Source organism: Taudactylus pleione, unplaced genomic scaffold, assembly GCF_031769625.1.
Source record: "Taudactylus pleione unplaced genomic scaffold, aTauple2 ptg000093l, whole genome shotgun sequence".
In the NCBI taxonomy this organism is placed as follows: domain Eukaryota; kingdom Metazoa; phylum Chordata; class Amphibia; order Anura; family Myobatrachidae; genus Taudactylus; species Taudactylus pleione.
Window position 1 is genome coordinate 15,873,825 of NW_028284495.1, and position 12,894 is coordinate 15,886,718.

Here is a 12,894-nt window from a genome sequence, read left to right on the forward strand (position 1 = left end):
ATGTAAGAATAAATAATGGATGTGTTATCTTAGAGGGAAGAAAGGAATGTAGCCAGCAGCTACTGCTCCCACGGATCGGCACTCACTTTACACCGCTTGTCTGCTTTCTATCTGCTGCTCTCCCCTTATTTGCCCCCATCATTGGGTTCCGTTAGTTGCCAGTAACTAGTGTAAAGTGTGAGTGTAGGAAGTCATGCTCGGCTAGGTGATAGAGCACCAGCAGCCCGCGGGGACGTTGTCCTCCCTACGTGTAGTCTGCTGGATGTATGACTCGTTGCAGAGTCAGAGGACAATAGGAGGGGGTAAAGCAGGTACTCAGTGTAAGTTTATTTATGAAACTGGATTCGGCCCCACCTACAGAGCGTCACACCTTCATGGTTTCCACCAGGGAGGGGACAGGTGCAGAGTGTAGGCAGGCAAGAAAAGGGAGAGGAGGAGAAGCCTGTGTGTGCTACAGGAACAGGAGCTGTTGCCAGCAGGAAACTGCAGAGCCTGCATTCTAGAACAGCAATAGGGAGAGCCCGGGCAGTACTTGTGCAGGAGGCCGACAGGGGATCAAGTGTCTGGGAAGTTACTCTGCGCCGGATTACCACTGGGGACACCTACTAGGTGCACTTGTGTCCTCCCAAGGGGGTCTCTGGTTTCCTGGCTGAGTGCTGCGTGCTCCTGGATCTCTTGATAATGGGGTATACAGCGTCATCCAGAGGATCTGTCATGCTGTGCTGGCTCCTGGCGTTGCTCCTGGTGAGTGGTCCCTTCTTCCAGCCGTGCCTGCTTACAGGAAACTATTTATTTTCTGCTGTTTCTGGCTCTGACCCAGGAGAATGTTCCTTTGAATATGTAACTTACATGTTCCATTTGTAACTTTTACCGGCCTATTTACCTTACTGTAACAAGGGTGAGCACGCACCTAGTGCAGACCAGGACCTACATTGTAGAGAAGAAATTACCCATGTCGAAGTTGTTTCCAACTATTGTGTGTATATATGTGCTACTGTATCTATCTATCTATCTATCTATCTATCTATCTATCTATCTATCTATCTATCTATCTATCCAAGTAAATTAACATTTTCAGGTTTAATGCATTAAAACAACCTGGTATTAGAGTAAGTTACATTGTTCATTTACTCAGCTTGTGTTTCGTGCCTTGTACATTCAGTAACAGGTAATTGCTGCACCTCTCCTGTTTTTTGGTTGTAAAATCCTATTACTTCAATCTTCAAACCAAATATTTCTTTTAAAAGTAGATCTGGTAATGAGGACGGCACACTTCTAAAAATTGTTTGCATGTTGTATATTCTACATACACTGACCAATTTGTTGGAGAATTCCTGTAACCCTTCATTCACTGTACGATTCTCTGTGGTACTTGCTGAACTTTTTTAAAAGGACAATCAACACCGTATGTATGTTATCTGTGCTGGTGTACACCTTGTCAAGCTGTAGGGGTCAGTCCTATTAACTGAGATCTTGCCGTTGCGAGTCATTGCGGCAGTGGCCGTACTTTATGGTTGCCTGGATTCGCTGAATTTTGTTCACAGCCCCATAGGGCTCCGAGCAAAATTCAGCAGATTCTGTCTCGAAGCGTGGCGCAAAGGGTGAGAGGTGCCGGTCCATTGCCGGCGTTTCAACACCGTTGAAACGGCAACTCGTACCATTCGCACATAATAGGATTGACTCCATAGTGTTGGTGGAGTGCCATTACCCTTGGGGTTTGTGTATGTGTATATATGTATCTGTGTGTGATATATATACCCAATCCAATTGTCTGCAATGATCTTGCGGGTGTGAGTCATTGCGACAATAACCGCACGTGATGGTAGCCCGACCCACACAAGTGTTTGCAGCCCAGTAATTGTGCGAATTCGGTCTCTGAGCGGGACATGAGGGGTGCGAGATGAAGTCCCGTTGCTGGCGTTATAACGCCGTGGCAACATCAATTCGCACCCTTCGCGGCTAATTGGATTGATCCCATAATGTGACGGATCTCAATAAACCATGTAATAAACAGAAAGCAGCAGGTACAGCATCATTTTTCCTTATTCATATAACTGTATATAATTTTTACTTATGCAACGTAAAATAGAAATGGTGTATGTCTGTGCTGAAAACAATTTTAGTTTTTTCTGTAACAAAATGGGAAACTAAAACCTGTCCCATACTGATGACTAGAGGTGATAAAGGTCAGTGTCTAGATCTGTCAACAAAACAAAAAGAAAAACTTTTGCCATAGAAGCTAGCGTGTTTTGTTATCGAGGGTTTAATATTTAATCAAAAATTCTTTATAGTTTTAACAAGATAGAGGTACAATTCTTAGTGGTGCTTGTGGTATTTAACAATTTGTTCATAAAATGTTGTAGATGGTTAAAAACTTGACACTGCAAGAATGTTTTAATCAGGCTTGGTGTAGTATGGTATGATCTTGCCTAGATTGTAATTCTAAACATTTTCACATTAAACGTCTAACTACAGTAATTGTGATATATGAATGGATGACTGATCATATATATATACTGATGGGAATTCTTTTAGATGTTCGGATTATTCTATTACAACATGATAATAGGAAAGTAATAAGTGTCAGAAGGTATTTGTATTATGTTTGGACCTCTTAGTGTAATCATTTATTGGCTGTATATACAAGTGTGGCTCTTATAATCCTGAGTCTCATGTCGTTCCCCGTGTGCTTAGAAACATAATATTACAGTGCAGTTGATCACAGTATGTTATTGTTTGGGCCTGCAAATACTGTTGGTATTTGTTTTAAATTATTCCCTTCAAATAAACGAAAGTCTGATTTTTACATTGTTCCAGATTTTTTTTAGGCTGTATATATTTATCAAATCCAGGAATCGTTTTGGGATTTAGCCAATTCTGTTTCTATAAGATTTGACAGACCTGATTATCCTAACTCTGTCTCTTTGCATTAAATTACGTTATTTATTTTTTTAACATTTAATAAACTAATTTGGTGAAGAAACGCTTTGTGAATATATACTACTCTATATTTTAGTACACTGTCATGTTGTATGAAAACTTTTTGGTGTGTACAGTAGTTTGTATATTTCAATTTTTTTTTTTTTTACTTTTTTTTTTTTTTTTATTGCTTTCAGCAAACAAAAACTGCTATAATATTTTGAAAGCACCATAGAAAAACTGCAGCCATCTGCTATATACATGTCATAATTTTCATACACTTTGATTGGTATAACTGTCTTAGGCAAAAAAAAAATTTTTTTTTTTTTTTTATATATAAACGTGACTGATATTCCATCAGATAAGGAAACTGTTCCATTTTATTTGGTTACTTGTTGATTAATGTACTTTTTGGTGTGCATTATTATATTTCTAGTTTAGTAACTTAATTATTTCAATAAGAATTTAAATATTGATTTTTTTTTTGTAAGCCCACTATAAACAGTATGAGATGCAAAGAAGGCCACCTTTTTTGAACCTGTGACCATCCAATTGCCTTCATCTGTTACATCCTGTAACTGCCATTAGATGATAAATACTCTGTGTAAACCAAATGTTCGTATTAAGCAATGGTCATTATCTTTTATAATAGTAGGGAAATAAATGTTAGAAAAGTTTTGTTTTCTAACCATTCTTGAGGACCATGTCACGAATGGGAATATTTATCATATATGCCTTCCTGATTTATAATTGTTTAATAAATATCTAAAAGTAAACAAAAAAATAAAGTAAAAAGTAACAATTTGTTGTTAATCAAACAAACTTTTAGTGGTGTTTAAAGTACAGAGTACATTGATATATGATCTTGTATATTAGAATACACAGGCTCTTTAGCTACAATACATAGTTACCTTTCGGTCAATTTTCAAAAATCGTTAAATATTATTTGCAAATATCAATATTCTTTATTGCCCACTCCATCTTTTGTCTACAAACACTGTAGACAATATTTTGTTGGTAATGGGGAAAATATATTTTTTAATTGTTGTTTAAATAGTACACACCTACAGCCGCATTTTGCAGAGCTTTACAGAGAATATTTAGCCATTCACATTGTGCTGCTTTGTTCCTAGGCATGTGTTGCAAAGTGATATTTGCCTTTAAGAAGAGGGAAACTGAAATGAATCACTTTCAGGCAAGACCTGGTCTCATGACCCCTACTCTAAAGACAAGCAGAAAGCTAGAGGAATGTACAAGGAGGGGTTGGGAATAAGTAGATGCAGAGTATAGAGCAAATACAATGGACTAAATTGTGCTCCATAAATCTAGTTCTTTTCTTTTTCAACAGTGTTAAGATATTTTGCCCAGGCAAGTATTGGAAATGCAGGGAATGAAATGTAAGACACAATTAATACGTTTCTATAGTGAAATAGTCACATATTTTAACAAAGAGTAATGTTGTCTAGTGCCCCATATATCTGTATGTACTGGACTGTTCAAACTCAGAAAAGCACAAGGCATAGTCTATACTGCTGTACACAAAGATCATTTAGGAAAAGGTAAACAAAGTAACACTTGCCAGAATTATCATTGTAATGCTATAAATGTATATGCTCCATCAAAACTCCCTTCTAATATTTATTTTGTCTTTGTAGCCATTGATCGTGTTAGGAAAACCTTGTCACAAAGTGAAATTTACTGTGCCAGATGTGATCCACTCTGGAGCCTTTATTGGCAAAGGTGAGATTAAATGAAACACATGCTGTTCTTAAAACAAAAAAAAAAAATTGTGTGATAGATTTCTCTATATCTCCAGATAAAATCTTGCACTTGTGGTATTGCAGGCTCATTTTGCAAGGGTTGCACTCTTCATATGTGTATTGGTTATCCAAAACACAGCAAAAAAGCTTAAGTAGGCACTCACCAGACTTCATAATAATATACCTTAAATCCATCAGCAGTGAAGATCCTAGATCAAGCACAGTAATCCCCACTTAACATTTTGATCCCCTCTGCGATCTGTCATGAGACTCAGAGGGCAACTGATTGTGGCCATAACATGTCTTCACTGATGATGGATTCAATGTATTTTCTTATGAAGTCTGGTGAGTGCCTCTTTAAGCTTTTTTTTTTGCTCTGTAACATATTTGTGAAAAATGCTTTTATTAACAGCAGTCATAGCACATTGGGACACATGCATTATTCTACTGTAGAATGCAAAAGTCACTTCTAGTGTCTAGTACCTGCTCCACTTGCTATACTCAGGATTAGCATTAAGAGAGTGCACATTTCAATTTATAAAAAGTGTATGTGTGTGTATGTATATATATATATATATATATATATATATATTTTCTCTATAGCCATCCTCTTAGTGAAGCTTGAACCATCAGATCTTTGATACAGCTTATTGCTCAATTTATTTCTGCACTACAAAGTCCATGGAGTGCAGCATCGGTGTACTGCTTTGCATTATTATCAGTTTATCTATTATAAGGGAGGGAACCCAGGCCTTTAGCAAACTATACAGATGGTAAAGTGCCTGTTCTATGATATACATGTATGTATGTGTATCCCACACTATATAGTCTCACATACACAAGTATAGGGCACTGGGAGCTATTGAGTTACATATGTTACCTCTTGGTGATAAGCTTGGTCTTGCATTGCTGAGATGTTTACTTCTGTAGATGCTTATTGCTCATATTGAGTCAGCAATGTATATTATTTCCTTATCATCTATTACACAAACAAACATGAACATTTGGATGATTGTGTTGTGCAATGTAACAGACAAATATCAGGTACAGAGACCATTAGTTCACAAATTTAACAAAACTAATTATATATATATATATATATATATATATATATATATTATAATAAATAAAATGTAGCATCTACTGAATGTTACTGAATGGAGCCTGCTACCTGAAACAATGTCTGCTGTTACATTCTACCAGAGCCGTAACTAGACTCTTTGGTGCCCTGTGCCAGAAAGAGCATTGGCACCCCCTCATTTTTCTAATAGGGACATAACACACCCAAAAAAGTTGAATGGCCTCATGGGGAAGGGTCAGTGAAGAGATAGGGGAGGCCAGGAGATGCTGGGGATGTAATAAGAGGAAGCTACAAGTGAGAATGATAAACAGAAAATTGACAGGCCTGAACAGCGCCTCCTACCCTGCGGTGCCCTGTGCCACTGCACAGGCCGCACTACCCTAGTTACGGCTCTGCATTCTAGACACATCTCTGTGTATTCCAATGAGTACAAGTCATTTTTTTATGGTGCTCTTAAAAATCTGTAATTACTTGGATATTTCTGAATAAATGTAATGTACAGGCCTTTTATAGGTAGTAAAATAGCTAATTTTACTTTCTCTATCACCCAAATGGTGGACTGGAAACCTTGGGGTATGCTCAGGCAGGAGTGAGGGCACTTTAATTTTTCTACAGATTGTAACTCCTCCCTCTCTGTGCCCCACTCCTCTGCTGACCGGAAGCCAGTTTTCCTTTTTAAAGTTCCCACCATAACAAAGTTTTCTGTTTCTGCTCTCTGACAGTGTTATACACTTAGGATTTTATTTAAAAATGTGAATTCTTTATTACTGCAGAGGTTAAACAGTATCCACACATCTCATGTGTCTGTGAGATGATGAGGTACTGTTGGTCTCCCATTTGCTCCCCCACCCACAGAAGTCGGTCACTACTATTACATATAGTAACCAAGGTTTATGTGCTCTTGGCAACATCAGGTGCAGCACAGTCTGACTATGCACAGGAGGCATGGCCTACGGTGAGTGACTCCTCTCTGCTTGGAGAGAAAATATATTTATGCTGATGTCTCCATTATCAGGGGCTGAGCAACGGCAGCTGACACCTCCCAATTGGCTAATTGACATCTCCTAACTCTCTGGGAGTTGCCCGTCAGAACTGGCAGCCATTTTGCAATCTCCAGCTCTCCTCTTCTATACAGCTTCCGATAGAGAAGTAAAAAAAGATTAGTGGGTGATATTCAGAGTTGTTTATGGCCTCAGACTTGCTGGGAACTGGGGTCTGTCATACAGGTTAACTTGCTCTTCTTTCTTGATTGTATATTGCGGCTGTTCGGTGTCTGTTCCTTTTTCTGTCATGTCGGATAAAAGGAGAACTTTCAGAGCTAATGCTGGGATTGGTTGTGGAAGGTGACCTCAGTGAAATTATTTACCTGTAAAAAATGTCACAGCCATATTGCCTTCGGGACTTTGGCACTGAAACGTCTAACTGTAACGTCTGTTGGCCTGCTACATCTGCAATGGGATTCTGACACTGCTCTGACAGAATCAGTTTGGCCTACTTGTTGGCCTGGTTCACAGACTTGCTCAGCTAATCAACCAGCTTCCAAGCCTTCAGATAAACAGTCAGAATGATTGTCGATTTGTGGTGGGAGAAAGATTGCTTCTCTTCTTGAACTGGTGGTTCAATCCCACCTTAGATGCATGTGCCAGAGGAATTTCAGATTGGAGATATATCATAGATCTACTTAAGTCCCGAGCGGATGTTTTTTCACCATGTGTTCTCTCATATTCAAACCAAACGTTTTGCCCTACAGAAAGCAGTCTAGTACTCCATTTCCTTAGAGGCAGTCTTTCTATTCCTGCAAAAGCAGAATGGCTTGGCATTTTTAATAAAATCTCTTCTTGGTCCAGAAACCAGATTTATATTTTCAACGCATTTTGAACCTAAAGCTTCAGTTTGACAGGTTCAAGATGGAGTCCTTGAGATTTGTCAGATTTGCCCTAAACAACGTGGGTTAGAAAGAGTTCTTGTGTCCATGGACACAAGTGTTTTCTTAGTTTTTCTTTCATTCAAACCTATTACTTTGACTTCCATGCTCTGCCTTTAGACTTGGCAGCAGTGCTGAAGGTGTTCATGATGATAATGGCAGTTATGGCTGCTTTTTGGCGGTCCTGCAGTGTTACTGTTCCCTATTTTGATGATTTGCTGATCAAAGTGGGGACCCCAATCGTGCTTCAAGCTCAGGTAAGAGAAAAAGCACAGACCTTTGAATTTGACATGTGGATCCTCAATATAGCCATCTTGCCAGCAGATCATTCTGTTGAGACTGATGTTCGACAGCAGAGTGTGTCCTTGCCAGAGGACAAGATTCTTTCTTTAGTGGGACTATTATTGTCTGTGTGAACTTGCATACAGACGTCTGTTCATTTTAGCATGAATTTGGTTAGTAAAATAACTGTCTTCCTGCTGTCAGAGGGGTATAAAGGGGGAGGAGAACTGACATGCACAAAGAAAGAGGCTCTCAACCTTTGAGGTGGTTCAGTTTGCTTGGTTCCACTGAAGTGAATTTTAGATCAAACTTGTTTGAAATTGGAGCACACCACCTGACCATCCATTTCATCAGACTGTCTGAAAAGATGTGTTATTTCCTCTTTTGGTAGGTGAGAGTTCACACCCTAATCAAGGGTCGACCTTTCACCAGTAAAGCTCTGTACACACGGAGCGACTTAATGATCAGTTGATCATTGTCTGATCGTCCTGCATGTGCTGGATTGAACATCCAGCACATGCAGCAACCCCCCAACTACTATAACGACCTGCGATCAATGATCGCGGATCGCTACAGTAAACAGGCTCGATATCGACCATGTTGGCCTGCATGCACGCGCGCTGATCGATATCTATCTTGAATATAGATTTGCAGTGCGGTGCCCCCTGGGTTGGCGTGGCTGGACTGATTTGGGGTGACACAGTATAACACTTTATTTAGCACTTTCTAATCATTTTTCTGCTAATATTGTTTATTTAGCATTTTAATTACACTTATCACCTATGTATCGCCTTTTAATACACAGCTTTTGATTTATATTTATTAAAACTTATTAACACCTTTTAGCCTTTCACAGGTGTACTGCCCTGGGGTGGATGGCCTCTGATAGCTTTTTGGGGTTCCGTGCCCCAGACTTAGAATTAGGGACCTCCAGTAATCAGAGAAACCGTGACATGGCCTGGAGGCTTAGCCATATTTTTGCAAACTTATGCAACTGAGATATCTGAATTATCTACTACCATGTGGTTTTTCAAATCTTATTGCTGATATCATTCCAAGTCCAGATTTATACAGAATCAATGGTAACATTGAAATGACCTCTATCCTGATATTCCAAATAAATTAAATTAACTGTGTCCTAGTATTACAGTAGTATTACAAAACACTGGTCTAAAATCAAACAATGACACTCAGAAAGAAAGTGCATTATAAAAATCTGATTATAATGTAAAAAGAGGCATTAGTAATGCACATCTGTCTTTTATAGTGTGTGTTTTTTTTTTTTTTGTTTGTTTTTTTTTTCTAATATTTTCTTTTTTCCTTATTTACTAGTCGATCTGCATCCCTGTCTGCACCCAAGTGAAGTGATTGTTGGATCAAACAATCCAGATTTTGTAGTTGAACGTGTAGATACAGTGTATGGTATTTATTCTACGAAACGTATTACAATGCCCAGTCATGCACTATCATTTGGAATTCTAGTCCTGGATCTGTCTTCCATGACTGAGAGGATCGTTACAGTTAAGATTGCAACTGAAAAAAAAGTAAGTGCTGCATTTTTCTATTTTTATGAAATTTTGTCGAGTAAAACTCTGTTTAAAACACATGGCAGTAAGTGGGAGATGTATTAATATGCGGTTAACGTTCGGTAAATGCATGGCCCTGCTTCGCCCATTATCAAGGCGATGCAGAGTCAATTACTGCCAGCATGTATGAAACATTTTGCCGAAAAGGGACACCCACTCTCCCTCTTTTGCATCTGACCAGCGCTTACAGTCAATCTGCATACATCGGTCAAAATATCCCAGCGGCACCTGCAGCTTTATTGGAAAAAACAAAAAAACTTTATTGTTTTTTTTTTTTATAAGCACAGCATATTCTAACAGGGCTGTGGTGCAGCGACGATGGTTGCAGATGTTGAAATCAAGAGCTGCAGTTGTCGGCACGGTCAGGGTCACACCAGATCAGCTCCCTATCTACCTAACAGCAGCTCCAATAATGACAGACGCAGAACGCCCCCATCATTCCGATCACTTCCCTGAATTATTATACGCAGGGAAGTGGTAAATGCCGCACATAATGTGTGCCATTACCAATTTACAAACTGCAAATGTATTAATTCATGAGGGAACTTCATTTTTAAACATGACTTGCCTCAACTCGCCATTTATTAATTAATTTATTTTTTTCCCTTGTATTCTGAATAAAAATTGTCGGTTGTAATAAGCTGCAAGTTCACAAGTCACCAACAAACGCCCACCTCCTCCCAAAAATTGTCAAACAATAGATGTGCCACTGGGTGAGATTGCTCATGGAGGTTGCTGTATCAGCTTCCTGGGGACAGAACATAATATATAGGCACAATAAGCAAAGGGATAAAGTTGTTACTGATTGACACTTAATTAAGGGGTCCAATCCATTAATATATATGTGGCTTGTATTAATAACAAATGCAGATTAATATTAAGGGCCCAAAATTATTTATAAATTAAATTATGGGGCCAGTAATATTTTTAAGTTTTTAAATTTATGAATGTGAGGCCCATTCATAATGCCTAAGGAGTTTGTTTTGTACATTGGAATTCTACCCTTTTTTGAGCACTAGTTACATCATAGTTGACTTTTTGGGAGATCCTTGAGGCAAAGGTCCCAATGGCAACTGCGAGGTGTGGCACCATGAATTGTGTATTAAGGTCCTAATCATGGTGCAAGAGATCTGTAATCAGGCGGATTCCTGTGTACGTTCTCCTCTGTATAGTCTGCTTGTGTCTACATGGCCACAGCAACCCCACGTTACACTATTGCTATGCACGTTGTTGCCCAGTTACATCTACTATGCCGCAATGAGAGAAGCATTAGAAATGCGTACAACATTTGTTTGCACGTAGTTGCTCAAAGTTGAGTTTGCAGGCTCTGATGTGCAGTTGCTAAAAATTTAAAGATCCATGTGAGCCCGGGCTTGTGTACAACTGTGAATCAAGCCCTAGGCATGCAAGTTTTCCAGATCTCCTCACAGAATCAAAGATTAAATATTTAGTACCACATGTGGATCTTAAAATGTCTGTCAGTAACAATTACATCCATCATGGAGATATGAAAACCCTGCACCAGTGCCATAACAGGGCTCAACTGCACCCTGTGCCGTCCCCTGAGAACATGACTTCATTACATAGTGCAGGGGGAGCTGGGCCACCAACCAGGGGCACCACAATGTTTTTAGGTTGGTGGGGCGGGGCCAAGATAATTTAATTTTGGAGCCCCTAGATTGCTGAATGTTGCCCCCTCAGGGGCAGCTGGAGTAACCTGCCACACCACCTACCTGATGACAGAGACCAGTAAGTCTGAGGGGTCTTTGTATTTGCTGATTTGACCTCCGTATGTGGAAATCGCTGCTCTCTTCCTGCTTCCTCACTCTGACACAACACTACTGAGCAGCTCCGGGAACACATACAGCCAAAAGAGTCCCTGTACAGACCATTTATCCAAACAGCACTGGGAGAGGAGGAGAACGGTTACCAACATGCTGCTAGGAGTTGTGGTTTGGCGTAGGCTTAAGAGCTTATCGCTACAGTGAAGTGAACCTCACGCAGTCTAGACCATCATGCAATGTGAGTTCGCCGTGAGAACGGCTCGTAGGACCCTACTCGCACCTAATAGGATTGAGCCCAGAGTATGCACCCTGCTATTCCCTGTACTACACACACACACACACACACACACACACACACACACACACACACACACACACTGCAAATATTCTGTAGGTATGAAACGAGAGGAAATTCAAGGATGACAAACAAAAATACAAACCAAATGCCACAAAATATGCACAGTACAGGCATGACCACGCACATATAGTGACTACAATGTCAGACTCACCCAAATACAGACATAGGGACTCCCGATCCCTCCAATCCAGCAAATTATGCAACAACTAATAAAGCAATAAGTTTAGCACAATGTGTGCAGTACACATTGCATCCATGCCACACATGGGAATTATTATCAGACACCACTACACACACTGTGCTGGGCTGGTTACAAAAGAGGAGCGAGACGTGCTCAGGCTTCACCTTATAATGACCAAAATCCAACAAAAAAAGTTCTAATACTATAGGGGGTGTTAATAGTATTTATTGTGAGTTGGGAAATATGGTAAAAAATTAACAAATACGCAAACTAATTTTCTTTAATATTTATCCTGAATTAAGTCAGTAATGCTACATACAGGTGTGTATTTGTATACAACATAGTAAATACCTCCCTGCTTCTGTTCATTCTTCCTTAGCATTCAGAAAACACATGACTTGGTTCTGATGAATCCACCCATGAGGCTGCTGCTGATCTCCTCCACGGGTCAGAGAAGCATGTGATGAGCTCCATCAATCAGAGCTCTGCTCATACCTCTGACCTTTTTTGGTAGGACTTACACAGCTCCCAGTAATGCACTGCACTTCTGCAGTGCACTTAGTGTGCCCAGCTCTTCCTGCACTTAGTAAGCCCCTGGCACCCCTCTCAAAGGTTTGGGTGGAGGGGGACAAGTCGCCCCTTGTCCCCTCCTGTTCTGGTGCCTATGCCTCCAACACCGGTAAGTGCAGCACTGATTGACGCTCCATTTGGCTGTTCAGACTGCAGTAATGGGAAATGTGGATTTTACTTGCGAGTCCTATAACAATACTGCCGAAAGCTATAACATTGCAAAATCAGTTTTAATAAACAAATGGATATCATCAGTTTGTTATTGAAAGTTACTCAATTTGATTTTTGTAATGTTTGTATTTTTATTTGTATGGCATTGTATGAGAATGTGAAATGGGTGTAATTGATATTACACAATATATATGGATAAAGACTATTTTTTTTGCTTAGTGATTTGGGATTATGGGGCCTTTTCAGTTACCAAATTTTCTCCAAAAATAATGAAAAAC

General features: G+C 39.6%; 1 protein-coding gene across 1 annotated transcript in view; it reads left to right on the forward strand.

Moving 5' to 3' along the window:
* Nucleotides 1–219: 219 nt before the first annotated feature.
* The window catches only part of LOC148526856 (desmocollin-2-like), a 36,154-nt gene continuing 23,479 nt past the window's right edge, over nucleotides 220–12,894 (forward strand). The window contains exons 1-3 of the mRNA XM_088469580.1: nucleotides 220–744; nucleotides 4,575–4,659; nucleotides 9,299–9,510. Of these exons, the coding sequence (XP_088325706.1) occupies nucleotides 682–744; nucleotides 4,575–4,659; nucleotides 9,299–9,510 (360 nt within the window). The 5' untranslated portion in view covers nucleotides 220–681. The remainder of the gene's footprint in view (nucleotides 745–4,574; nucleotides 4,660–9,298; nucleotides 9,511–12,894) is intronic.